This window comes from Emydura macquarii, unplaced genomic scaffold, assembly GCF_026122565.2.
Source record: "Emydura macquarii macquarii isolate MOO-44397 ecotype Brisbane River unplaced genomic scaffold, CSIRO-AGI_Emac_v2 contig_2184, whole genome shotgun sequence".
Lineage (NCBI taxonomy): Eukaryota > Metazoa > Chordata > Testudines > Chelidae > Emydura > Emydura macquarii.
Window position 1 is genome coordinate 1946919 of NW_027132321.1, and position 27370 is coordinate 1974288.

Genomic DNA, 27370 nt, shown 5'->3' on the forward strand with positions numbered 1-27370 from the left:
GAAGCAAAGATGACATGCTAGGTGTCTTCAAGAGACCTAAAATCACTGTCATTTGTACTTTAGGCAACAAGATACCTTTAATTTGGGGAGCCACAATCTTCTAGGTGTCCCTGCTGCATAAGCAGGAGTCTCCAGACCATCTTCCTTTTGTGGCTGTGTAACATGCAAAAACAAGCATTAAGGATATAACAGACAGCTTGATTGCAAGTGGCATTTACAGATACTCAGCAGGCCATTAGCGCATAGAACCATTTTTTAAAAACATTTTCTTGCACAACAGTCAGATCTTAAAAATAAAATACTTTATTGATAGTATGAACGTTTAACACGTTTAATGCTGTCAGCTATAAAAATGATTAAAGACTTCTGCTTGGTACATTTGGCTTTACAAATTTACAAATGTTAATGAATACTAGTGTATACATTCTGCACTTCATTATAACCCCATCAGCCACTGACACAGCTCTGCAGCAATGCCTGCTTATAACTAAGATGTGAATCATAGAAGAAAGTTTTAGTTGCTTCCACACACAGAATCTACATACAAAATTTAAATACTAACCCTAAATTTCTTATTAGATTAGCTGAATCCATTTTAATATTTGTGCTTAGTTTATCTCAGAAGATAGGCTACTAGCAAAAATACACATTTTCTCTTGCATTTCCCCTCCCCATATTACATTGCAGAAGAAATACAGTATTCAGTGCATTTCCTAAGAAATAAACTTCACTATAGTATATCTCTCTGTATAGAGTCATATCATAAAGAAATGGTATAATACCACTTAAGATTAGTGTAAAAGCAAGGAAACAGGTTAGAACAGTTGATAGAACACACTCAATTTTGGGTTAAAATGATACTCTCGCTAAAATCCATTCACTCATCAATTTTCAGCTGTTACTCTTATCAGGAAAAAGTTTGCTGTGGTCAGATCAAATTTTAAATGTGCTTTCCCAAGAGTCTCTACCTATTTAACTATAGGGTGCTACTATTTTTCCTACTCTTGGTGTGTAGACCATTACAATTAAACAGGAACAACGGTGCATAAATTTATTATTTAGAAGTCCATAAAAACATATCTAACCATCTCCATTGTATAATACCAAAGACCTGTCATAGGGGTTTGGAGGGGGTGGGGGTAGAAAAGGGTTAGCTAGGATATGATCTACTAAAGCAGTTCAAGAACTCTGAGGTTCCTATAAATTAAGACTCAAAGCTGGACGAGACCTATCAGATCATGTACAGTAGTGCATCCTCCCAACCACTGCAGGAATCTTTCCTACAATAAAGTATCAAGTGCTTTGTTTAGCTGAGTGCTGAATAACTAAAACAGAGGAGCAAGCATCCAAATGTGAGAAATTCTTCTTCAGATGCAGGCCCATGCTGCTGTAGACAGAGCAGTTAAAAATGGCCGGACATGAAGCAGCAAAACTGATTTCCAAGTTTAGGATCAGTGTCTCACAGTCCATGTCATCTGGCATTTGGGATATACACTCATTTGCCAAGACTGTACCACTGATCTTGGTTCTATTGATCATGTTACATTTAGTGTCCATTACTGCAATATCTTAACACTCTAGACTGTACTGTCCTATTTGAATGTGAGTAGCATATGCAACACAGCTTTGTGGTGACGTCTGCAAACTCACTGTTTACTTTACAACACAGCTAAAAATTACTGAATCTGTTGCAAATTGCTTCAGCACCCACTGTCCAAGCTACTGAACAACTTAATGTCTGCCTCCAAAAGTCAGGCAGATCATTGTTCTTTAATTAAAAATCTGCTCTGTTTTAGAATCTTAAAAATGTATTTTCCACCTTTTCTTTATGAATTACTGAGAACCTCAATAACATAACTAGACTAAGATTTATATATGCATTATGTGTATAACATGTACATGAATGCATCTATCTATCTATACATATATGCATATCTATACATGAAAAAGTAATGATTTGGTTCCACAGCTGCAGCCAATGCAGGCAGCAGGATCTTATAGCAAACTAATCAGTAAAATCGGTCAGTCTGACATACAGTATTGTTACAAAGGGAGCAACTTAAGTTATTGCTTTTGATTATAGTAAAGATCCCATCTTACTGTCAGAATGACTACTGATTTCTCTTTTCAAGTAATAGCAAGATCCTTATCTCCAAAGTGTCTCTCACACACACACACACACACACACACACACACACACACACACACACACACACACACACACACACACACACACTTTGAAGAATTTTAAAATCAAAGGTGAAGCACCAGGAATGAATCTTTAGCCATTTAATCTACAGTGAGACAGCTATGTAGAAAATTAATGAACCGCAAGAAAATTAGGAACCTGATTGTTTAACACTGCCACTGTTTTTGGACAACTCCAGTGGCAAAGACAAGGGTTTGGGCTGCAGAGAGCTCAACACTAGGACCAAATTCTACCCTAACATGCTCATGTGCATCTCCTCCTTGAGGTCAACAAGAGCTACATCCTAATATGACAGGGCAAAACTGGGGCCACTCACCTTTGGTGGTCACCTTTGAAAGATTTTCATTCTGTAGCACATTGTTTACAAACTTGATTTAAGAACAATTAAAAAGGATTAAAACAGTGTTGATTTAAACATTCATGATTCATAGAAGAGCTGTTATTTCTGCATTTAGATGGTCCCTTTTTTGTTTTGTACAGAGAACCACATTCATATCACAGGCTTAGTTCAGGCACTTTTTATACAATTTTCATCTGGAATAAGTCTGCACAAGTTATTTCTGCATAATTTACAATTAATGCTTCAGTCCCATTGCAGTTCACTAGTTAACGCCCAGCACAAAATTTTCTTCTCTCCTTTTTTCATCCAACTGCTGACATGAGATACCTTTAGAGACAACTGTACAGCTCTACAGGGAAGGTTTATACATCAACCTAAAAATAATTTCCTACCTATTTTAAAAAAGAAAATACACTAAATGCATTATACAGATACATTCTGCTACTATCCAAATAAATAAAGTGGAGTGGATAAAACAGTGTCTCTTAGCTCCAGGATGCTAAGTCATGGAATGCTACATTCACACTTTCTAAAGACTAGCTATTAGTTGGCAACAATATCTCAATGTCTTTGCCATTTGCTACTACAGCATTGTTAGAGCAGTTAGTTGCCATGTCCATGGCGGCACCAAGAGAGGATGCCTGGGAAGGGGTTTTGGTTAGTGGGGTAGGAGTGGCCGGGGACTGAGCCAGGCCAGGTTTCTTTGGAGGAATAGGTGGAGGATTCCCTCTTTCTGCTCTAGGGATTGTTGGTGATTTAATTCCAGGAGACAATGGGCTCAGTGGGCTAGAAACTTTGCCTGGGCTGGATTCACTTTTTGGGCTCACAGCATTTGCTAGATTCCGATAGTCTGTGCCAAAGGGCGAACTATTGGGAGAGACTGGCTTTATAGGTCCCTGATGACTGGTGAATCTGGAAAGAACCTGAGTGACGGTATTGCGGGCTAATTGTTTGGCAGCAGAGGTGTCGCCAAGGGTAGGAGACAAATCCCTGGACGGTGGGCTCTGTAGGCCACTTGACTGATGCTCCTGATCAGCTTGGGACTGAAATTTGTGTCGGGCAGCATGGAAACGTTGGTTGATCCCCACCTGGTAGGACGACTGGTAACCAGGGCTGCTTGCTGAAGCTCCTACCAAACGTTTAGTCAGAACTGGGGACGAGCATGGAGAGGATGTCAGAGATGAGGCAGCTGTGCTGCTGGGAGAGAGAGAGGTCCCACTGGAAGGAAGCTGTGGGATCATATACACAGGAGATTCTGTTCTTACAGGGGAACTTCCATTCTCAACTGCACTTTCTGGGACTGGCCCAGCAGGCTTCTCTCTCAGCGGTGCCTGGTTCTCTGCTATGTTTGTCTGCACTAGCTCACCGCTTGTTTGCATATCTGTGTCACAGTGCCCATTTGCTTTGGCATAGGGATGGGTAGGAATGGCAGGGCTGCCCAGGTCGGTTCTGTCTGCCTGGAAACTTTCTGTCTGGCAAGACACAGACCTTGCCAGGAGGCTCTCTGTTGCTACACCTCTGGACATCATTAAGGGGTTTTGCTGTGAGTGCTCAGCAGGGCTGCTGCCCTGGCAAGGGATCTCCAGTTCTTTCAGGGATTTTTTCAGGTTCTCCACCTCTTCCTTGAGTGCCTTTGTCCGGTTCTCTTCTCTGTTCAGCTTGGCTCTCAGCTGTTCTCTTTCAATATCGAACTCAGAGAGCTGCTTTTCCACCTGTGCCTCCATCTGCAAGCCCCGCTTCCTCTTGGAGGCCAGCTCCTCCTCCAACTTGCTCACTTTGCTCCTTTCTTTCTCCAGTTTCAAGCTCAGCTCCCCTGCCTTCTGTCCCTCTTCCACTACCTTGGTTGTGGCTTTCTTGCATTCCAGCACAAGCATGGAGGACACCTGCTTGTGGCGTGCCCTCTCTTCCTCCAACTGGCTTGACAGCTTCTTTTGCTCTTTTTCAAATTTCTTCACTTGGGTCCTTTCAAATTCCAACTGGAAATGAAAAGAGAAGGGTTCTCAGAGGGAATTAAAAAACCTCTCATACACAAATGAGACAACTTTCAACACTCCAAAGAATTAATGGGGTAGAGCTGCAGATCTGAAGACATTTTCTCATCTACTGGAGCTCACACTCCTAAATATTCCAGCAACAGATGGCCTCACTAGCACCAAACACAAAGCAGCATGGTTTCCTGTTCTAGTTTAGGTGTCTGTGAGGTCACCAACTCCTGCATGGCAAACAGCTGACATCAGTTTTTGGCATGTATGTACCTTTAGCGTTAGTATACCACTTATATAGTCACTGATGAGAAATTTTCAGTTGTTTACCTTTAGCGTAATATGCACCAACCGTCTACCATATGGAAGCTTCCTTTAAAGTTCCCTCCTACTTATTCCTTTTTTCCCTTCAGTCTGCTTTATAATGCCATTTAGAAATGTTAATGGAGGTCTAAAGTCTAAAACGACAGCTTTCTATTGCTCTTGAGTTACGGATAAAGCAAGAACACGAATCTGCATTGCTGTCCTCTCTCAACAAGTATAGCAATTCTTCCCCCTACTAGTTTGGGAGTTCTGCACCAGTACTGCAAAGTATCAGAGAGTCACAGGGTGGAACACAGATTGTTCTGCCTTTAAGTGCAGCCTGCTTTCTGAGCTCTTCAGTTTTAAAGCTGAAACAAGCTCTCTTGGCATGTGAACATCTTAACCCATTTCACACATGCAAAACCGGGCAGGCCAAAACTGGTATTTTACGTCTGGTTGACAAAAGCCAGGAAATGTGCGGAGTCATACCCTTAATATTTATTTAATATAGAGGTACAATTAGACAGATGTAGTGCTTCATCACCAGACTTAGTATATCTGTTTTCTGAGAGCACACAGCTCTCAGGGGGTGGGGCGTGGGGTGGTGCAGCCAATTATCAACTCCCAAGGCGCACCTGCTGAGTCAGCCGCTCCCGCTCCTTCTCCAACATGTAGGTGACGTCATCTCCTTCAGCAGCATCTTGGGCATGCCGCTGCCTTTCTTCCTCGAGATCCAGGATCACCTTCCAAGTGCAAAAAAACCAGACACTTCAGTCATCTTTGTACAGAAAAGCATTTACATGAGCGCTCGAAAGATGAGAGTCCAGATACTAAACGAGACCTCCAACCATTAGTAGGGCCTAATTTAGACCAAAGAGTGACACAAAGTATCAAAATTCAACTACATAGACACAAAGACCCAACCCAAAGTTGTACGTGGGAGCAAGCATATCTTGAACAATGTCAGAACCACTGCCTTGCACAGATCTGCAAACCAGAAAGTGCTGTGTGTAAGAATATAGGTTAGAAACTCACTCTCCCTGTGGTCTTATTTTAGCCTTCAATAGATAACTTGTATGTTTGCCTCCAGCTTATAGTGGAGCTTTAAAAAGTTTGAAAGGAAGTATTTTCCTCACAGAATATCAGTTTTTTCGGTTACTGGCTGACTGATGCCTGAGATGGGATTTCCTGAGAAGATCATTAATACAAAAACCAGCCTCAGAGAATGTCAGTCTTCATGATTCAGTTTACTAACCATTATATATCCATATATTTTTCGATATTGGTTCAATGGCAATTTGCATTAAGATATTTTCTCTCTTTGCTGTATCTTGGGAGAGATTTGAAGCGTGCAGCAGAAATATTTTAGTCTGATTTGACAAAACAAGTTTATTTTAAAGAACTCTAATTTGTTCTTTTGAGAGCAAAATAAACACTTGAAACAAAACTGCCTGCTATAAGGACCAGTCAAGAAGCTCCTTGGAATTCTACATTGAATTACAAGAAAAACTGAGATTCCATTAACTTAGCAACAAAGCCAACATACAAACTTCCCAGTGGGACATGGCAACTCTGCAGCACGTCATGACCAAAATTCCAGTTCTCCTACATACATTCACCAAGAACTCAGCATTTACTCAATTCTTCTTACAAACTCAGTTTCTAGACATCTTGCACAAACACAGTAGTAAGCCTTAGGGAAATGGCTAATTTGGTTTTAAAAAAGTGATTATAGCCAAATATATGGCTGAAAAAGTGAAGTCGTGTTTCCTATTTATCCTTTCAATGACTTACATGTTAAACTGGAAGTAATCTTGGATCTGTTTACAAAGTAAATGTCATCCCTATATACCCTGTCTGGAATCTAAAAGTCACGCGGCTTTCTTCCTCTTACACAGATGTAGTAAATATTCCACAAACAGAACTGCGCCTGACAGTGGTGGTGGTAGTAATGTAAAAGGCAGAATATAATCCAGCTCACTGTCTCAAAGTCAATACAACATACAGGAGTGCAAATGTACAGGCCACCATCATTAACTAGACACAATGGGCCCTTTCCCCCCACCCCCTCAACTTCTAAAAGGAACAGGTCTGCAAGAGTGCTATGACCAAGGTTTGCCAAATCACGCCACAGCAAGCAGTGACCTCACTGAGAAGGAGCTATTTTTGAATAATTGCCAATTGTTGCCAGAAATTCATATCTGCTAATTTTGTTTTGGCCTGCCTTATTTTACTGTTTGCAGTGTCTACTCTGGTAGTAAATATTGGTTTGACTTTGTTTGGAAAGGAACAAAAACAAACAAACACACCTCGTCAACACCCTTCCAAAAGCTGAACTCTGCAACTAACTATACTGAAGGGCAAATAAACTAAAGAGTGGTGAGATTCCAATGAGTTGAGTCAGTGGAAGCTCTTATTTGTCTTCATACCCATGTGCAGCTTTCCGCTGCAAGAGACGCAGTTGTGTCAGAAAAGCACAGCCCTGGAGAGGTGGGGCCTCCAAACAGAACGTGGCCAGGGCTTTTACTGAGTGTGTCTTTACTATGCACTCATGCCAATTTGGGCAATGGCTAAAGCGATATTGAAAATACTTAAGAGGCATGAAAAAAAGCCCTGGTCAAACAATATTTTTGGAGGAAAATATATATATATATATATGTGTATTATAAAAGTCTATAAGGGGAAGCTGCATTGCACTAGTATCTATCAACCAATTCTACTTCTTTTTTAAATAAGCAAGTATAGATCATTCAATTAACCCACAGGAACAGAGCAAATAGCACTGAACTAAGAACTCAGTGCTGCTTAGAACTGGCAGAGCTTTCTGTATGATGACACGGGAAATGAGAAAGTTTTTTTAAAGTTTAGTTCATACTATATTCCCCATTTTGAGTAATCTATTTCCTCCCTATATTTTCCACAGATCTCCCATTAATAAAACAGCAGTACATGTATCTTTGAATTTTCAATACAAGCTTCACTATCTGCACAATATTGACTAATTAAAGTGTTTTTAAAGCTACAAAATAGGACTCTTTAGCAACTAAAGGAACTCCTTTTGCATGTAACTGTCACTCTTTACCACACTAAAGCCAACAACAGATTACTAAACATACATTATTTTTAGTGAGTTCTATAGAAATTAAAACCTACCTTTCTGTGCCTGCTTTCTGCAGCAGCTAGTTGAGACAGCATTCTTTCCTGCATATTCTTGCAATGTTTCATCACTACTTTTAGGATAGACAAAGGATTGGAGCAAACGGGTTGCTTTTCGCCATGATTTCCAACCTTCAGCATCTCAAAATCTCTCTGCAGAGCCATTAATGGGTCACTGATATTGTACTTTCCATAGCGTTCTTCAATGAAAGTGTTTCCATGCTGGGCCTGAAACATAAATATGTATTTCAATTTATTAAAAGGTGGTAACTGAAGAATTAGATAGAAACTGACAAATCATTTCTGGATAGACTAAATACCCCATCGTGTTTCATCTCTGAGATGTATAAGTCCCTGCTGCTTGGCAGAAAGATGTGATACAGACTTAGTTATCTGCTGGAGGGATAAAAATATCTAGCATTGCAAATCTTTTCCTGATGAAAGGTGCTGGGTTAACAGTCCCAGAGACTAAAGAGTTCTACTAATCCATAGGACAGACAGACTAGCAGCTGGGCAAGCAGTACAGAAAGCTTCTTCACAGTGACAGCACGCTGACATCTCAATAGGCAATTAGCGCAGCCTCCACGGCCCATTTAGTCCTCGCCATCTCTGCTGATGCTGATAACAAGGGGGTCCATAAAAGTCATGGTTTTTGTGGTGAATGCACTAGTCCTTTGAGACCTGGACATAGTCCAAACAACTTATTTCACAGCCCACAAAAAGCTATCCAATGGCCACAGCACACACAGTCAATGCTTACATAACTTTCCATCCTTATGAATCTGGTAGACCGAGGTCAAAAAAATCTTCCCCCAAAACAGTAAAATTTCACAAGTTTTTAAAATTATTTTTAGTGATTTCTTGAAAGTGCATCAGAATTTGACTATCCAAAAATTTCAACCAAGCCCAAAGCACAGCACAATATAAAAAATTGAGCTCCTTCTGGTCAAAAAACAAATGACAAAAACTTGTCAATAACTTGAAAGTTTTAACTTGTTTTAGAACTTACGTTGGATTTAAATCTGCAGCAAAGAAGAGAGGCTCCAGTGTCCTATAACTAATCCAGGACCAGCCAGTCCTCCAACCAATTATCTTCTAACTCAATAAGGAGCCATCAATCCTTTAATAGGAATTGTATATAAAAGGAGCAGCACTTGCACTTCTCTAACATGTGACTGAGGACCAGTATATGCCATCCATCAGAGTACAGCTTGAAGTTAATACAGAGCAGGATGGGGGTGCGCAGTGTTTTAGGTTTTCTGGGTTTTGGGGTTTTTTTTTGTGTACACACTGTATGGTTTTTACATGAACCACAGATTTCTGAATACGTTTATTTTACCAATCATCATGCACAGTACATCATTTTAAAAGATCAAATCTGCCCTCCACTGCAAGATGTAGGAAGAAAAGTTAGTTTCACAAGCTACATGGCAAAGTGGTAGGGGGAGACAGCGGTGCAGGGACTGAAAGTACAAATTAAATACAAAACTGTCGCACATTGGCTCACTTATATGTGGCTTGCCAAGTGCAGACCCGAGAGCATGAAATTTGTCCCTCTATTTTCCTTTCTGCTAGAATCAGTTCAGTTGAAGCTACTGATTTCCATTTTTGCTTTTCCCAACAGGAAGCCACATGCAAGAAAAGGAAATCCAGCTCCAAATGCCCATGTCTTTGAACTGTAATTAAAATACCAAAGAAACAAGATGATGAACAATAAAAGGATTCTGTCCAACTGAAGAGCCAAGGACCGCCTCTCTCCATAATGACCCCACAAAGCTTGGTCACTGAAACCAAGTCACGATCAAAGTTGCTTATTTTGTCAAATTCACTGAACTGCATCCATCCCTACATGAATGTGGCTTAGTGGCTGTAACAGGGGATCAGAAATTCTGGACTCCTAGGTTCCACTCCTAGCTCTGCCACTGAAATGCTGTGCAACTTTGAAGAAGCCTCTTCACACCTCACTGTGTCTCAGCTTCTCCACATGTACGAAATAGGGTTTGTTTCCTAAGTTTATCTAAGTAGAAGTGTGTTCAACTGGTGACACCCTCCACTCCAAACAAAAAAAACCAATTTATAAAATGTGGGACAACTGCAGACTTTGAAAAACACCAAACTCTCTGCCTCTCAGGGGTAGAGGTGCGAGATTTCACCAGCATTCATAAAGCACTCCAACGTCCTCATATGCCAAGTACTAGATGTGCTGAAAAGATATTACTGCTTTACCACCTCCTGAATGTAACCACTGGCAAAGGCAGATGTGCTCATTTATAACATCATGTACTATACTGATACTCCCAACCCTTACCTTTGCTTTTGCATCCTTTCCCAGTGAAAAAGGGTATCATAGCCTGAGTTTTAACAAATGTCCATGCTATTCTCTCCCTACAATTTGTTATATGTATGGGGAAAAGTGAAGCAGTTCCAAGCACAGATTCAGAGAAAACAAAAGCTTTCTGCATAAAGGAAATTCCATTTCACTAATTACATCACATTTTGACCCATAATCAACACCATTTGCTCACTCTGGGACAGAGCTACTAAAGAATCATTATTCCAAGAAACACAGAGCTCAGTGGAGCAAATGTAAACAAAAAGGCCTTTTATGAACAGTTTTTGCATCTGAAGACAAAGGAAGGCCATGCATTTGCTTAACTTGTAAAGTTCAAGCACCAGATTACAAGAGTTTAATGTCACAGACAGCATTTGGAGCTGATCTACTGAAGATTCATTCATTCATCTGAGGACTGAAGTGTGTAGGAAGATTAATCCCAAATATGACAACTTCTTTACACACAAAAATTACCTCATAAAAGGAGTTAATAAGCATCATTACATTACTGTTTATGGCTTAAAAGCATCTGATCTTAAGCACTGATAAAAACAAAGGTCCAACAGGTCTTCTAGAGTCTCTTAATGGAACTTATGAGGTCATTACAAGTAACCTGATGTCTAACTTGATTAGATTTTTCACTGGTTCTTAAATCTAAAAAGAAGGATTTTAACTCAGTGAATGTCCTCACAAGCACAACCACAACAAAGGACTAGAAGAGCCTGTTCAATGGGACTGACTAGCAACACAGCACAGTGCTCTGAACTCAACTTCTGTTTAAACCTCAACCTCCTACAAAGAAACCACAAAGATCTTTCACAGCTGTTGTCTGTGCTGTACTGGAACAAGCACATTAGCTAAACACCACTAATTAGCATCAGAGCCCCTACACAATATATTCAGCACACTACGGTATCCATCCACCAACTACTGAGATTAATAAAGCCAGCAAGTCTCATGACTCTTGTATCCCATAACCTCTTAAAAGAAAGACAGTAAATATTCAGTCCTCCCTGACTAAGAGATGTAATAATTTAGTGATGTCTCACTGGAAGAGCAATTTTGTGTGTCCTCCTGGATTTCTTGGCTATAATATCATAAAGACATTCATGCTAGGCAATTACAGATTTCACTCCAACAATGACCTATAAATCTATAACTTGTCAGCAAACAAGAGTCCTTAAAATTCTCACCCAGGTACAGACGAAATGAAACAAAGCATCACAAATAGTTTAGTTCCAGAGGGGTAGCTGTGTTAGTCTGCATACAGCAAAAACAACGAGAGTTCTGTGGCACTTTAAAGACTGAGAAATTTAATTTCAGCAAGCATAAGCTTTCATGAGCCTCAGTTCACTTCCTCAGATGCAGTAGGTAGAAATGATACAGCAAATAGGTAACATATAGGAGGCATCATATACATATACAAGAGCATAGAGAACAATGGGGTAGGTGGATAAAAGCTGGGTACTTGAGGTCTAATGACAACCATTGAGTAGGAGGTGTGTTTAATAGTTTAATCATCCATCACTCATTTCTTTCAATGACACACACAAGAATTAAAAAACCCAGCACACTTGGTATCCTATAAAAACAAAATTTGGAACCCATCACTGCACTACAGAAGGAGTTTGTTGGGCTCTTGTATACGATGTTGGCTCTCCGCACTGCTTTGAACATTTACTAAAAAAGTTCAAAAGAAAATAAGTAACATACAAGGAAAAAGTTTTAAAAAGTCACCTTCCTCTTCTGCTAAGAATTAGAATCAAAGGCACATGGCTTCAATTGCAGAACAGTGAACAACTGCAGACATAAAAGAAAAGGTGTGTATGGTGGTGGAGAGGGGAAGAATGCACAGGGCTGAGATTTTCAAAAGCACTCATTGGCCTAACTTTGCTCCAATTGAAGTCCATGGGAATTTCACCATTGACTTTAATGGAAAACATACCAATGCTGAGCATTGAAAATCTCACCCAAAATGTTTCCATCTTAAGACAGACCTGGTGTTCAGTGTAGCAAACATACCATCCAGAGGAGATGCCTTTGTGCCAGCCCCTGAGATCTACCTGATACAGTTTAGGAAGGCAGCAAGGTGGTCTCTGGTATCAGAAAGGTTGAGAAACACTGCAATAGACTCCCTAGAGCCATAGATATTAATCCTGTCTCAGGGGTAACTCAGCCCTTCATCCTTCCAAGGTAAGTAGAGTATCATGCATTTTTCCGGGTATAGGGCTTTTAGGCAGGACCTTTAAACAAAAACAAAAATATCTTGTCTGTTCTTAAAAGATCATACAGGCAACTTTAAGAGTAGGAGTTTGCCCTAGTGCCCTGGGCTAAAATATTCCCTTTTCAGAGGACTCTGCAGCATGTTGAGTGCTGGTTGGTTACTGCCTACCTACCATCCCAGAAGTGGTTGAATTTCACTGGCGCTGTTCTGTACATCATTTGCAAAGCACTGTGGAATCCACAGAGAAAAAAGTCACTACATAAAAAAAGATTGTTACAGTTTTCCCAGATCCAGGGAGAGCATGCATAACATATGGCTTTGCCACTTGAGACATGTGGCCCTAACAACTGCCTTCTGTGTGTCATTAGTGTGTATTATAGTTTTATACATAAGCATGCACACATCTGGGTATCTTTATGAACATAAACACATAAGTAAGCCATACCAAATTAAATACAGTAGCCTTTTCAGAATTAATAAAGAGTTTAAACATTGGTTCCACACAGCCATGACTCTTTGTTGATCCTGTTAAATGACATGCAGCTGTTCAAGGATAGGAAAAACAAGATATCCACACTGAATGCAGAGCGAAACAATGTCACCCTAACAATCTATTGTTTCAGGCTTTTCACTTATTAAAGAGAAGACAGACATGACTTGTAAGAGGCACAGAACAATCGTTTTCAGGACATATTTTAGGTAGAAAAGTTAGGTGTGGTTAAAAACAAAGAGAGGGGACTTTCAAAACTCAGTATGGATAACATTTGCATAACATTCCAATAAATGCAATTTAAAACGTAAACATCCCCCTGCACAGCTGGAAACGCCAACATTAGCGTTTTGGACCCATGCATGAGAACAATAGTGATACTCTCTAGAAACAAACATGAAACGGGCTAGTTGACATAAAACAGACAAATGGAAAAAGGCAAATAGCAAGAATGGCACAAAGCTGGAGTTTTAAAGTTACTTCAGTTTTAATAATTTAAGGGGGACTGTTTCAGAGACACAAATGGGAGCTGGGTGCCTAACTCCCTTTTGTCCTTTGAAAGTCTCCTCCCAAAATGCTACTAATGCATTTTCTCTCCTGACAACATCCTTTTATTAGAGCAGCAAATTTCTTAAAGGAATTAGAGATACTTTATAGAGAAAATATATTGAGGCTTCCACGTCACAAGCTTTGTCTAACAAAGACAGAATGCAGTGTCACTCGGGTTACCTGATAGTGAGAATGGTTGGGTATTCATTTTACAGTCTTGTCTATACCCCTACCCTTCTAATCACAAGGCTCCTGACTATCATGGAACAGAAGTAAACTCTGCTTCCACAGAAGTGGACAGTGTGTTAAGTTACACTGATGGGGACCGGTTGGGAGGGGAGACACAAATACCCAATCTCCCTGCAAAAGAAAACACACACACCTATTTCAGTAAGTGTTGTGGACAGATATCCTGGAATACTATCTTGGAGCTGCAATCAACAGCATCTGCTCCTCCCTCTCCCAACCCCCTCCCAACACACGCACGCACGCACCCCCTCCAAATATGTTTGATCAGAATTTAGAAACTTGTTGCCTTACATAAGAGAGGAAGGAAAAAGATCAGCCCAGGAAATGTGATGGCTGTCTTGGATAAATGAGCTGTCAGTGGTTTAAATGAATCACAGGAAAAACTAGTGGATTGATTTTTTTAATAGATAGAGGGGAAAAAAAATCCTCAATTGTTTCTGAAGTAATACAAAACATGAGTAAACCAAACAACTATAATTGTGTGGGAACATTTAAGCAATCCAAGGACTGGAAAGCCTTTCAATAAATTAAAAAATATCTGTATATCCAGCTGGCCCAGTTGTGTTGATGGGCAAGCTGTTTTTTAAAAATTGAATCTAACCCTGTAGTGGTTACACACTATCACAACAAAAACTCAAATAAATTCCAGCTTAAACTGGTATTAACACTCCTAGTATTATAAGGACTTCTGAAAAAATTTACTCCTAGCTCATCGCTCTCAAAGATAAGCTTTACAGAAAGTTCTGATCAGACTCTATAAAGAATTAAGAAGGGTCCCTCCCTCCCCGTTAGTACAACTTAACACCCAGTCCACTTCTGTAGAAACAAATAAAAACAAAACCCAGCAAAACAAAACCAAGATACACACACAGTGCGGTGCGGTCTTTATATATGATTTTTGTTAGGACTGAAACTATCAACAAAACAACATTTTTTTCCTGCTTCCAAGCATCATTGTGTTGTATAAATCAAGTAGGGGTGGTTTATTTCCTGTCTGGGAAAGAACAAAAAGTTCTTCTTTGTTACTTTATCAGCAGTTAATGTTTTTCCTGAACTGGAATGACCAACCAATGAAACTAAGCTATCTTTCAATAGTTCTCTCAAATCTAAGTATTCTCATACAAGTACAAATCAGCTAGGTATGAATATTTAATCAAATAAGTCTAGACTACATAAAAACCGTAACTAAATATACCATTCCCCTAAAGATACAACACCCACCCACGCTCAAGAACTATACATTTATGAATTTACAAAACATGTTAATTGCTTCAGCACCATGCACTAGCAAATACAAAGTCTATAGAAAGATTATTATAACAACTGCTTCTTATAATTTGCGGCACAGTTCACCACTGGCCAGCTAGAGGTGTGGCTGAACAGAAGTCTTGCACTGACAAATGTTCAACTTAGTCCCACTAAAATGAAATTATGATGCAGGCTATGTGCATTAAATGACAAAAAAAGCTGAGAGTTATCTGGTGGCTTATGCCACTGAGCGCATCTGGGGTCTTTTAAGTTCAAGGACAGCCATTAATCTGGACAAATGAATGTAATATACTCACTTCTCAACAATGACTGTCCCCTTTTAGTGTGTAAGTTGTTACTGGGGTTTGCATATGTATTTAATATAAATATGCAAACTCAAAAAATAACTTAGGGCAGTGGTTCTTAACCTTTCCAAACTACTGTACCCCTGAAGCCTGAGTCCCACCCCCACGGGGCTGAGAATTGTAACTTAGTTTCATGGCGCCCCTGTGGCTCCAGGCAATTACCTTTCTTGCCACTCCCAATACCAGCTCTGCACTTGCGACCCCTCTAAAACTCCAGGTTAAGAAACACTGACTTAGGGGCTGTCCAGGCTATGCAGCTATTCTTAGGGGAAAGACAAGATTCCCAGGCAGAAGAGGAGAAAATGTTTGAAGTAGTGGATGCTCTGAAGGAGAAAAACAAAATTTAGCTAACTGGAAAAAATGACTAGGGAGGCCAACAGCCACTCAAAAATAGTATTTCAGATTCTGTTAATGAAGATGTTGATTGAGCCACATGCATTGGAGTGCTACAGTAACTGGCTGGCTTTGCTAAATTTGAATTAGGGTAACTGATCACTGCTAGTCTATTTTGAAAAAGGATAATTCTGGTTTTATGGAGCAGAAGCAATATTTGGAACAATTGAGATACGTTTAGTGTACAGATAAGCAAACTGATGGCTCCACTCTGCTAGGAAAAAGCCACTGTTTTCTCTGGGGATTTCCAGGCTACTCTGGGCTGAATATTTCCCACACACTATCCTCCCAGTTTCTTTCTTAATGCTTTTTTTTTTTTTTTTTTTTTACTGGAGATCACACAGACAGAACATTGCATCATGGCCACTCAACCATCCTCAAGTTGCTTTACTGAACCACAAGGCATAAATTAGTGGGAATTTTCCAACATAATCTTTACTTTTTATTACTGTTTGGACAGAGAAAGGGGAATGTGTATATTTAGATTTTAGTTATTGTCTTATTAGGGAAAACAGGCATAACTTTTGTAAACTGTTTAATTTAATTTAACTGTATTTATTTGGACCCACAATTCCCCAGTAGTTTAATCTGTCCTGAAGTTCCTCCTTTAGATTACAGAGAACGACATATTCTTTATATAGCTTCCCCTGCAGTCTTGAACTTCCTTATTACTTCTTTCCCCAGAGACAGATGTTAGAAAACCAAGATAAGCTCAGTAATCAGGGGTGGAGATTACCGACTCTTGCATTAAGCTAGTAGGAAGAAATACCATCAATAATCAACTCCCTATCCTCCAGATTTGAACGTTGAACATGATTTTGACCAAAAAGGAAGTGGTTATGGTAGATATTTTAAGAGACTCACAACAACAAAGCTTCTATCTCCTGTTGTATTTGGCTAGTCATTAAATTAGATCTCCATTGAACCAACATAATAGCATTACCGATATTAAATGAAAAAGCCAGTGAGATAAAGTAGCCCAGGCTTTGTTCAAGGGATGGTCCTAATTTACATCAAATGGAACAGACTACAGTTTTTTGTGTGCAAAATTGAAGTGTCGCCTAGATGCAACAAATCCCAACATGATCCTGGCCTTCCAGTTGATTAATATGGAGTACCTATACTGAAGACGAGGGCCCCCATGGGCTGAACTGGGCCCACAAGCTGCACTTTGACCATCCCTATATTAAAGAAAACAGAAAGTGAAGCTGAGACTGTCACGCAAAAAATATACTCAAGTAATAAGATAGAGGGGAGAAAACAGTTCTCCAATAGTATTTGTTGCTCAGAATTCGCCCAGTTACTGGACAGATGGGTAGCAGCACTTTTGATCATTTACTGGTCAGCAGTTCAACTTCTTAATTGAAACATTGGTGAAAGTGAACTTTTCCTAATTTATAAACAAGAAAAAAACCTCTATCAGATATTGTAATTCAAGGGGACAGAGTACAGCAGAAGACTGCTAAATTCAAGCACTTGATAATCTCCATAAAAAAGAAAAAAATCAGCAGTCTTGTCCCATCTCTTAAAGATTTAGTAGCTGCTGTAGCAGGGCCTTATGTTACTGAAGTTTCATTTTTATGAGATATAAATACTGTTGGGTACTGAACAGTAAACTAGGAAATGTAACTTAACTGACAAATGAACAGTTTGTTTTGGAATGCATTATCTTCACTTCAGTGTTTGTTCATCTATTTGTTCACTTGCACAATTCAGTAATTCACGGTCTTCCAGTCATTAATGCAAATTAGTCAGGTTCTACTCTACTATAAAAGAGCTTCAGCCCTGCAGCAAGAACAAGCCTGAAAGCTGCTTCCTGTTTTCTGATCTAAAAGCAAACAAACTTCAGTTTTAATGAATGGATAATTCTGTTCTCAAAAAAAGCGAAAGGGAACAAAGCACTCTATAAATACGTCAAGAATGATGGATTTAGTTTTTTAAATGGATTCCTCTCATGATTTGTTGGATCTCAGAAGGATAATTTGGGGCCCAATCATGCAGTCCTTTCTACATGTCAGTCTTATACAAGTAAGGACCACAGAATCGGGCCCTTAACGTTAAATTGGGTAAAGTACTCCTAACATTTCTCATCCCCAAAAGAGTCACTTCCTTGTCGTGTGCTTTAAATATAATCAGTTACAAGAGGGAGGAGAGAGCGCAGGAAATGGAATTAAGGTCTGAAGAAGGTGAGATGAACTGGTTAACTTGGAGAAGAACTTTTGATGAGAGGTTTGTAGGGTGAATAAAAGAGGCTGTTTTCAGACAAAGGGGGCAGCTCTGAAACTGCGGACAGGTGCCTCCACAAGTGGGAGGGGTGGTGGATGTCTTACTGAAGCCCTCTGATAAAATATTTTGGATCAAAATAATTTGTTAGCTCAGCCATTTATGACTGATATGTTCTGAACTGGAATCATCTTCAAATTGTTGTATTATTTATATTAAGTCAGGATCATGATCCCATGGTGCTACACATACTCAGAGGAAAATAGAGTCCATATCACAAAGAAATTACAGTCTAATCTGGGACGAGATGCAATAAGTGAAAGAAAGAAATAATAGGAGGGAAGGAGCAGATGGGGAAAGCAGGACAAGGTGATGGTAATGAAGCTAGCTCACCTAACTAGCATGCACAATTCAACTATTCTAACTCATTTGAACATACTTAAAATAGGATCAATTCATCCTCATCAGCATTCCATTTAGTGCTGACGGATTTCTTGCATTGGTTCTAGTAGAAGGGGATCCTTAGTAAGGGAGGGTGGTAGCCTCTTGGGATAGTTCAGTGAGGCTCCTCACATGTAGAAAGCAAGGTGGAAGAAAGTGCAAAGACATTTCTGGAGGAAGCACAGAGGGACAAAGGTAAGTGGGAACTTGAAGATGAGGGCAAGAAGCTTGAATCTAACATGGTGAGAAAAGGGAGCCAGTACAAAGAAACGAAAATGGGTCTGACAGAGAAGGAAGGCTATTTTATTAGCTGCAATTTGTACAGGTGTATGTGTACTCTTTCACTATGAAAAGACAGCTTTTTATTATTATTTTTAATTAGTCTGCCTGGATACATCAATTTTGTTATCCCTTGGAGGACTGCAGTGACATTTTAACAGAAGGCACATAAACCTCCTATGATCTGTATTCCTTGCTGCAATATAAATAAATATTTATTATGCCATATAAATCCTGAGATTTCAAAATTTTACTGACTCAGATATAGAACTTGTACATCCCCCGCAGGGATCCCAGCAGAATGTAATCGGTCTCATCTTGCTGAATAACCAGCACACGATTTGAGTAAGCTTCAGGACTTTTACCATCTATTTACATAATGTAAATATTGTAGAAAAATACCACTGTTTATTAAGTTATACCTTACCTAAATATTAAAACAACCCTGATTTCTGATCTTATGGTTTGTCGCACATGTGTTTTTTTTGACAGATTCATACAGCAAATGAAGGTCCAAGATCCCGCTGTCACTTCGTAGGCCAGATCCACCTTCCTTTCAGCTTGTTTTGCTGCAATCTTTAGAAGAGTTGAATATTTAAAACTGTAACACGACCAGTAATATAAAGTCAAAACCAAGAGCAAAACAGGTTCCTGCCTGCTTCCAGCTTACTTCAGCAGCACCACTACAAAGCTAGCATTAAAAAATTGTTTTAGAAAGTTTGGAAAGACATCTTATGGTAGTGGTGGGGAAACACACTGAACAAGAGAGAACAACAGCCTCAAAACTACCGGTCAGATGATTTGTCAAAGGATGCAATCAATGGATGCTTGTTTCAGCTCTTAAAGTTTTGACTTTTGTTCCAAGAAAATGCTATTATTCTTATTTATACTATATGCATTTCAGTTAACTAAACTTCTCTTACCAGGACTTCAGTCCATACCTGTTGGATACTGATCTTAGAATGTTCCTCGTTTTTTTCTTGTAATATTTCCTACTTGTCAAAATATGAGCATACAGATTGGTATGCAATTTGCACAGTGCTATTACGTATGCTAAAAAACGTGGCCTATTTTATTTAACAAAATGTTTTAGAATAGTTATCATAGTTAAAATCAGTAAATATAAGAAGAAAGAGCTGTAGATTCCAGAGGCTTGGGCTAGTTTTCGCTGTAAATTTTCTGCTGCTCAAACTCTGTCCAACTTCTAGACTGAGTAGCTTTGTGATTTTGTCCTCTAACATTCGTAATATGTTCATAAAGGTACCTAAAGTAAACTATATGTTGGCAACATAACACCAGCAATGACTATACTAACTTCTGGGATCGAGGTACAAAACACTGGGAGACCTACAGTACTCTACCACCTGCTCTAATTAGCAAGGTAGGTGGAGAAGAGAGGGATTTTTCCTTTCCCTATGGGTAGTACTCTGGAAACAAACACAGAGAGCTAATTTTGCATCCAAGCTTTTATTTCTCTTTGCCCACTGCCTCCAGTTTTTGCTATACTGTTTGAGGGGTGGGGGGCCGTGAATCACACTGCAATTTATCCTTTACTAGAGCTGGCAAAGTCATTAATGTGATGACTTTAGCCACTTTACATTAGGTGATCGCCATGAGCAGATCCTAATTTCATCTAATTTGTTAATTATTCAAATGTAATTGTCAAATTATTTTACTAGGATTCTTGGTTTGGTTGGTTTTACACTGTATAAATTAGTCAAATACTTCCTGCTGGTTAAATCTCCATTTTCGTTATTGTTGCTTATGCCATTATTTGAATGTGCATACATTGAAGCCATCTTACTTTGGGTCAACCTCTCTCTTACGCCCTATCCAAATAATTTCAGGAATGCAGATCTACATTAAAGGACAAACTAAATGTGCTGGCAAAACAAAGTTTGTGAGAGGATAACAGGTGTCCTGAAAAGCCAAGACACTGTCTGGATACAAAAAGAAAGTTCAATAGAGGCCTTAAGATACAAAAATATTCTGTGCTGAAAAAACATTGTATGCTCTCACTTGGATTCAGGCTAGTGGGGCATCAGAAAGAAGGTTGGTTAAGTCAATACTGCTAAGAAGGCATGCAATGTACCATTCCAGTTTTGAGATATCTGAAATTAAAACATTACATGTAATGACAACCTAACTTGAAGTAACCTTAAATATTGAACATAGTCACATTTTAGTCTTTACTTCAATAACCTGCTAGTTCCATTTCCTCCTTTCTAATGTTCCAGTTTCTCTAACTTCAAAAATTATTGAAGAGATAAAGCACATTTCATCTAATAATGAAGGCTTTTCTCACTGTATCTCAAAAGGCAAAGAGCTAATGTTAACTCAATTTTTTAGCCACTGGAGCCATGAGATTTCACACTATGCATTACTTATTTTATCCTTTCACCTCAACATATTGTTTGCTGTGTGTGTTTCTGAAGAGATCTTTCCACAGAGCACTATCCTCCTGACCAAACCACCACCACAGATGTGCAGGGCTCAAAGCTGAGCAGAAATGTACCATTTTCACTGCATTGTGGGGGGAGGGAAGCCTGAATTTTCCCCTTTCTTAGATAAATCTATTGCACTACCCTAAACAACTACTGCTGTCCTTCCTTGGTGTTTTCCCCTCTTCAAATATCTGTATCCAGATGCCTTGAAAAAGTGCTTGCCCAACACTTGGAGTTTAAGGAGAATTTTCCACACTTGGTAACTGCTTTGGGTCACAATATCTTTATGAAAAATTAAATCCAAGGAAATAAGAAGGGTTGATGAAGTGGCAGTGCCCTCACAAAGAGTGAGTAATATTTTTCTACATGAAAAAACTCCTCTGAACAATCCCAGAAATTTACACCTGCACAACTGAGGAGGAGAATAAAAGGAGAAAAAAGAATGAAGACAAAAACCATTCAGTCTCAACATTTTTGATAGGTCAGCACAGAATAATTATCACTGATCGCAAGATCAGATTATGCAGAACTAATGAGATAACTGCCTGACATCCAAAGCAGATCCTAAAACTTGAACCAAGCCAGGTTTCCCTTCAAATCAAAGGATCTGTTGAATGGAGTATAATAGGCAGCTTTCTTTTGTTGTTTTAATTGGTATAGAAATTTAAATCCAATTTCCAGTCCTCTAAAGTAACACAGAGTGGGACTGCAACAATGCACTGCTTCTTTTCACTTCATTCATGCTGCCCAGTGCTGAAGCCTGGAAAGATAACCTTTACCTAAACACAACATGTGCAGACTAAACAAAACACTTATACTTGATAGCATCTGGCACTCTCTTATCAAAATGCTTTCTTAATTATAGCTGTGGCTTCTCTGGGTGTTCTCCCTATTTGGGGGAAGAGCTTTACAGATGCCAAAAGCTGCTTGCAGTAAATAAAACTAGACTAGTGCAACAAAAGCAATCTTTTATGAAAACATGTGCAATAACTACCTAAACATCTGTTAACAGTAGAACCAGAAGACAGTAAAAATGCACATCACAGGGAAGAATTGACTGTAAAACTAACCATTCATAAGGCTCTTTCTTTCTAGCATATTGATAACCTTTAAAAGCAGACAGAACTACCATTAGTTGGCTTTGTCACTTAGTTTTGGATGTTTTAGAATGAATCAAATGAGGAGGAACTGAAGTTAGAGCTTTCCAGGTACTACACATGAAACCTGATTTTATTTGCCACCGAAAATGCAGAGTCCATGCTAGGGCTGCAGGACTGTTCCATTGGCATCCACTGTAAACCTCCTCCTAATGTGTGATGCAGGAGAACTATCATGTGAGTACAACACTATCCAGACTGAATAACGGTACTTAGGTACCGTAGGTACATATCACAAAATCAAGAGTCAACATCACCTGCAGAATTATTGCATAGATTTTCGCAGTTTCATAGAACACACAGCATGTGGAAAGGCAATCCAGAATACATTTTTATACATACAAGTCAATAGAAAACAGCATACGGCAATAAAACTGTGTTCAGACAGCTGTCACATGACTATCTATCCCATCTTTAGATTTGAGATAGATGTGGTTAATCTTTGCAACCGAGCCAAAAAGAGATGAACCACTTGTGCTATCTATAATATACACACAAAGTACAGACCATGCAAAGTGACTAATTGGAATTTTAGCATAGCCTAGGACAGGAATTATGAACCTAGCTATAAACTCTATAGTACTGTATGCAAGTTACCAATGGTCAACCCTCACAAAATCTCTATTTTTTCCCCACAACACTTTTGCTTCATTACTCCCACAGCCCCACCCTCCCATTTAATATTCAATCTCAAAATACACCTTAGTGAATAGATGCATTTTAAAGCATTCCCTAAAGAATAATAGGCAAAGGTTGTCTGATAAAACAGAGGAGTCAGCGCCAGAGCTAAGAACACCTCATTGAGAACACCCTGTTCTCTGCACTCTCTCATTTAAATCTGAATGCCTTGGATAATTGTAGCTGCCCTGATAAAACACAGAGAGAAGCAATCTGAGATACATAGGATAAATGATATAGGGGTTTACAGATCGAAATCAGAGCTTTCAACCACTGCCCAGAGATATAACTGGAAACCAGTGCAAATCATGGAATAGTGCGGAACAGACATAATGGGATCCCTATAAGGGCCAGCTGAAGTTTGAGTAGTCCTAAGGTATGGCTTCCTCAACGCCTGTGGAGTGCATTGCAGCAGATGAACTGCAAAGAGATAGAGGCATAGATAAGGATGACAAAGTCCTGCATCTGAAAGAAAGGGATGCAATTTTCTAGCCAAATGCAGATGGAGAAAACACTACTACTGCTATACGCCCTCCAGATGCCACTAGAGAGATATCTGGACTTCAGCTGGTGACAGAACAACAAGTGATGAGGTAATTACTCCACTGAAGGGGCAGATGCAGTTTTGCAGTTTCAGCTGGTTGCTTGCCTCTCTCCAGGAGCATTAATTCCATCTTATCAGGGTTGAGTTTCAGCTAGTCAGCAGGCACTCAGGCCCCAATATCAGCTACATGTTTTTCAACCACACTGTCCATCTCCAACAAAACAGAGCACCATGCATCAGCCACAAAGGCAGCGAAGGCTGGTGCTCTCTTTCTTTTCTAGCAGCTGAAAAATACATACTACATGAAAGGAGGGTACCACAAAACACCGTGGAAGCAGACATAAGAATGCTTTTCCAACAGATATTATAACAAACTTACATACTTGATGCTAGGGCATCTGGTGCACGTTACTCGTAACACTTAGGCTATGTCTACACTAGAGCTCTGAAAGAGAACTAGTGCATAAATAGCAGTGTAGCTGTGGCAGCAATGCTAGCAGCAGCTGTGCCTCTGCTTCTACTAGCAGTGCTACCATGGATAAACTGCTGTTTATATGCCCGTTAGCTTAATGAGAACTAGTGCGAGTGTGTACACAAGTAAAGGAATCACAACCCTAGCCCGAAGTATAGATGGAGCCTTACTATCCCATTGGTGCTGTATTATTCTTAGCATGGAACTGACATCTGCGTCTTAGGAAGCAACAGAACAGTCATCCCTGACAGAGATTTTGAGGGTGGATCTTCTCTGCTACTCTGAAGAGTCTTCTTACTGAAGAAATAGGAACACCCCATGAAATATTTAATTAAGAAGTTTAAGACTAACCTTTTTAATTCTTCCTGATAAAGAACCAAGAGCAGTTTTGATATCAAAAAGGAAGTACTGACATTTAAAATGCTCTCTGCACTTAAACAATGAACTGCTTGCTTTTGCAACCAACTTTTGATAATGTGACTAACACTGCTGATAACCAATCTGAACTTTTAAACAGTATTAAATCATTGCTGCTGAACTCCACTTTGGGATATAGGCTCTTGGCAGGACCTACAGACACTGGGAGCATTTTTTACTCAAATATAGTACTTACAACATACCTTTAAAGCTTCTATGACAAGATCTCTTGCTTCTAGTTCTCCTTCAAGAATACTAAATAGTGTCAGTAGTTCTGGTTTGCTGAGCTTTTCCAGATTCATCCTGAATAACTGAAAAACAAAAGTAATCAGAAAAAAATTAGTTCACTAGATGTTTCTGTGAACAAAACCAAGTGTGATATTCTAAGACCCAGGAATGCACAACCTTCAATGAACTTGGGAACTTCAGACCTAGTTTTTCAAATTGCAAGCGGTACTGTCAAACAAAGGAGAAAACACACACATCCCAGCATTTTCTTTCTGACCTCCATAACTAGTTGCAGAAGATTGATTTTTCACCTTTTCCCAGGGGTTCAAAAACATATGCATACCCAGATGGTCTGGGCAGAAAGTAAGTGCTAATGTAGCAGTGCAATATTCACTGAGCAGCAGCCAAAATTAACAGGCGGGAGAAAATGTGAATTTTTAAAAAACATGCTATTGTGCATTATGCATCTGAACCATACAGCTATAAATGTCCCACTGAGGACTTAATCCTGGACCCATAATTCAGGTACACAACTTATAGGTTAATAATGGCTGCTTAAGAACAATACCTTTACAGTGCAAATTGGTCCATCTACCAAGGTAAATAATTAAGTTAGCATTTCAAAGCTACATTATACCTTTTCAGCCATTCCTAAAGACTCTAATCACTCTACAAACATGGTTAATGCCACAGAAACATACAGAAGTCTGGTTACTCTTCTCTCTACAGAATATCTTCAGACCACATAAGTTTGTGAAATATGGTTTTAAGTTGTGCACATTAGAACACAGATCCAATACTTATGGATACTGGATTTTAATTAAGAGCAACAGCAGTTGCTTCATATGTTTTAAGAAGTCCATGTCTCTATGGTGGAAGCCTAAAATACTCTGCATCTAACATGCATAGGCTGTGAAAAGTCCTAAAATTACAAAACATTCTTTCACATATCCTCATTGCAAGGCAACAACCGTAGCAAAATCAGTCAAATTCATCCCAATTTTTTGCTATTTTTAACACTCACTAAAAGTCAAAGACATCATGGGATGCATGAACAGAGTCCAGTTTGTGATATGGTGCTCAACTGTGCTAGTAAATGATGGATTAACCCACTGTATGATTAATTTTTTAACTTTTCTTTAGACAAATATATGTAGTAAAATGGAATTCAGTGAAATCTACCACTCTAACGTCACTGCTACTTTGCAGGTAATTTGCATAATTGTCTTGTGTAGAGCTAAGCAAATAAAGCCATGTTCAGTCTTGTTTAAGCAGGCACAAGATGGATGAGGTAATCTCTTTTATGGGAGGAACTTCTGTTGGTGAAATAGACAAACTTTCAAGCTATACCTAGCTCTTCTGACCAGAAGAAGAGCCCTTGGTAGCTCGAAAGCTTGTCCCTTTCACCAAGAGAAGTTGGTCCAATAAAAGAGATTTCCTCGCCCACCATGTCTCTCTAGTATCCTGGAACCAACACAGCTACAACAACATTGCAAACAACAATGGAAGATTGTTTAAGCAGATGCAGTTTTCCAACTTTTGGGAAAGAAAAACTGTCTTGCTCACCCAGAAGAACAACAAGCTTAAGTGTTCTCTATGCACTTCAAGAGGAATTTAAAGTAATGTTCTATTCCTCCTGTCAGCATTAATCAGAAGGCATTCCCCATCTATGAAATAATATTCCTCTTTCACTCAAAGTTCAGTATGAAGCACTAAAGCAGCAAAGTTTCAGCAGACCAGTACAGCTTTTTATATGGCTTTTCTGGGTGGACTTACGCTGGCATGTCTGGAGATTCTTCTTAAATGAAAGCACAGCTATGGCTGTTTATGGTACAGTGGTTGTGTTAAAATGCAATGTAACTAGCCATTAAAGCACTGCCAGCATAGCTTATGTTCAGTACTGCAGATAAATGAATTTACTGTCTAAGGGAAAGAAGTGTGACTGTGTAATAAACAGTTTGGTAAACCCATAAATGTCTGGTTTCATGATTTCCAACAAGACCAGCCAGTCATAAGTTGGTGCCTACAAGACAGAGGAGGAAGTTAGTGGCTCTCCAAGTAGCACTAGCATGATGCAGTAGAAAGTTTAAATTCCCTTCTACAGGAAGGGAATTCCCTCCTGACAACTTGCTACCCTACTTTAAAGCTGTGAATACTTCTAGGCAATTCCAACAAGGTATAGAGTGCCATTTTTACACTGAGTTAGAGACCAGCTCTTAATTTAGTTATGAGTAAACAAATCAGTATGAACTTTACAGCTCTGGATTAACAAACCCACTTTTGTTTGACTCACTGAAACTCATGTTTTATGTGCAATAAAAAATAAAAAGGAGCATGACCTGTTGCTAAAAAAAAAAAATCACAGCTAAAGGAGAAGTCTTGAAACTGCCAAATAAGTGCCTGGAAAAGTCTCAACAACAAAATTCCACCTTCCCTCTTTGTTCATGCAAGTTGGTGAACTGCCCAGGCTTATTTGCTTACAGATACTTCACTGATGTTAAAACACAAACTCAAAATATTCCAATATTTTCAAAGTTGGTAAGTGATTAAAATGTTGAAGTCCACATTTAACCCTACACTTGCAAAGGGAAGATGACTGGATTTAAAGCAGGCTTTGCTCTTGAAGATCAAGCAAATACAAACAAGA

The 27370-nt window shown here is 39.2% G+C and overlaps 1 protein-coding gene across 4 annotated transcripts in view; it reads right to left on the bottom strand.

Annotated features, from left to right (window-relative positions):
• Window positions 1-283: 283 nt before the first annotated feature.
• CTTNBP2NL (CTTNBP2 N-terminal like) overlaps window positions 284-27370 on the bottom strand; it is a 33706-nt gene continuing 6619 nt past the window's right edge. For all 4 annotated transcript variants that reach the window (XM_067558802.1, XM_067558803.1, XM_067558805.1 and 1 more), the window contains exons 2-5: window positions 24699-24806; window positions 7988-8218; window positions 5470-5577; window positions 284-4525 (exon numbers count right to left, since the gene is read on the bottom strand). In XM_067558802.1, the coding sequence (XP_067414903.1) occupies window positions 3086-4525; window positions 5470-5577; window positions 7988-8218; window positions 24699-24806 (1887 nt within the window). In that variant the 3' untranslated portion in view covers window positions 284-3085. The remainder of the gene's footprint in view (window positions 4526-5469; window positions 5578-7987; window positions 8219-24698; window positions 24807-27370) is intronic.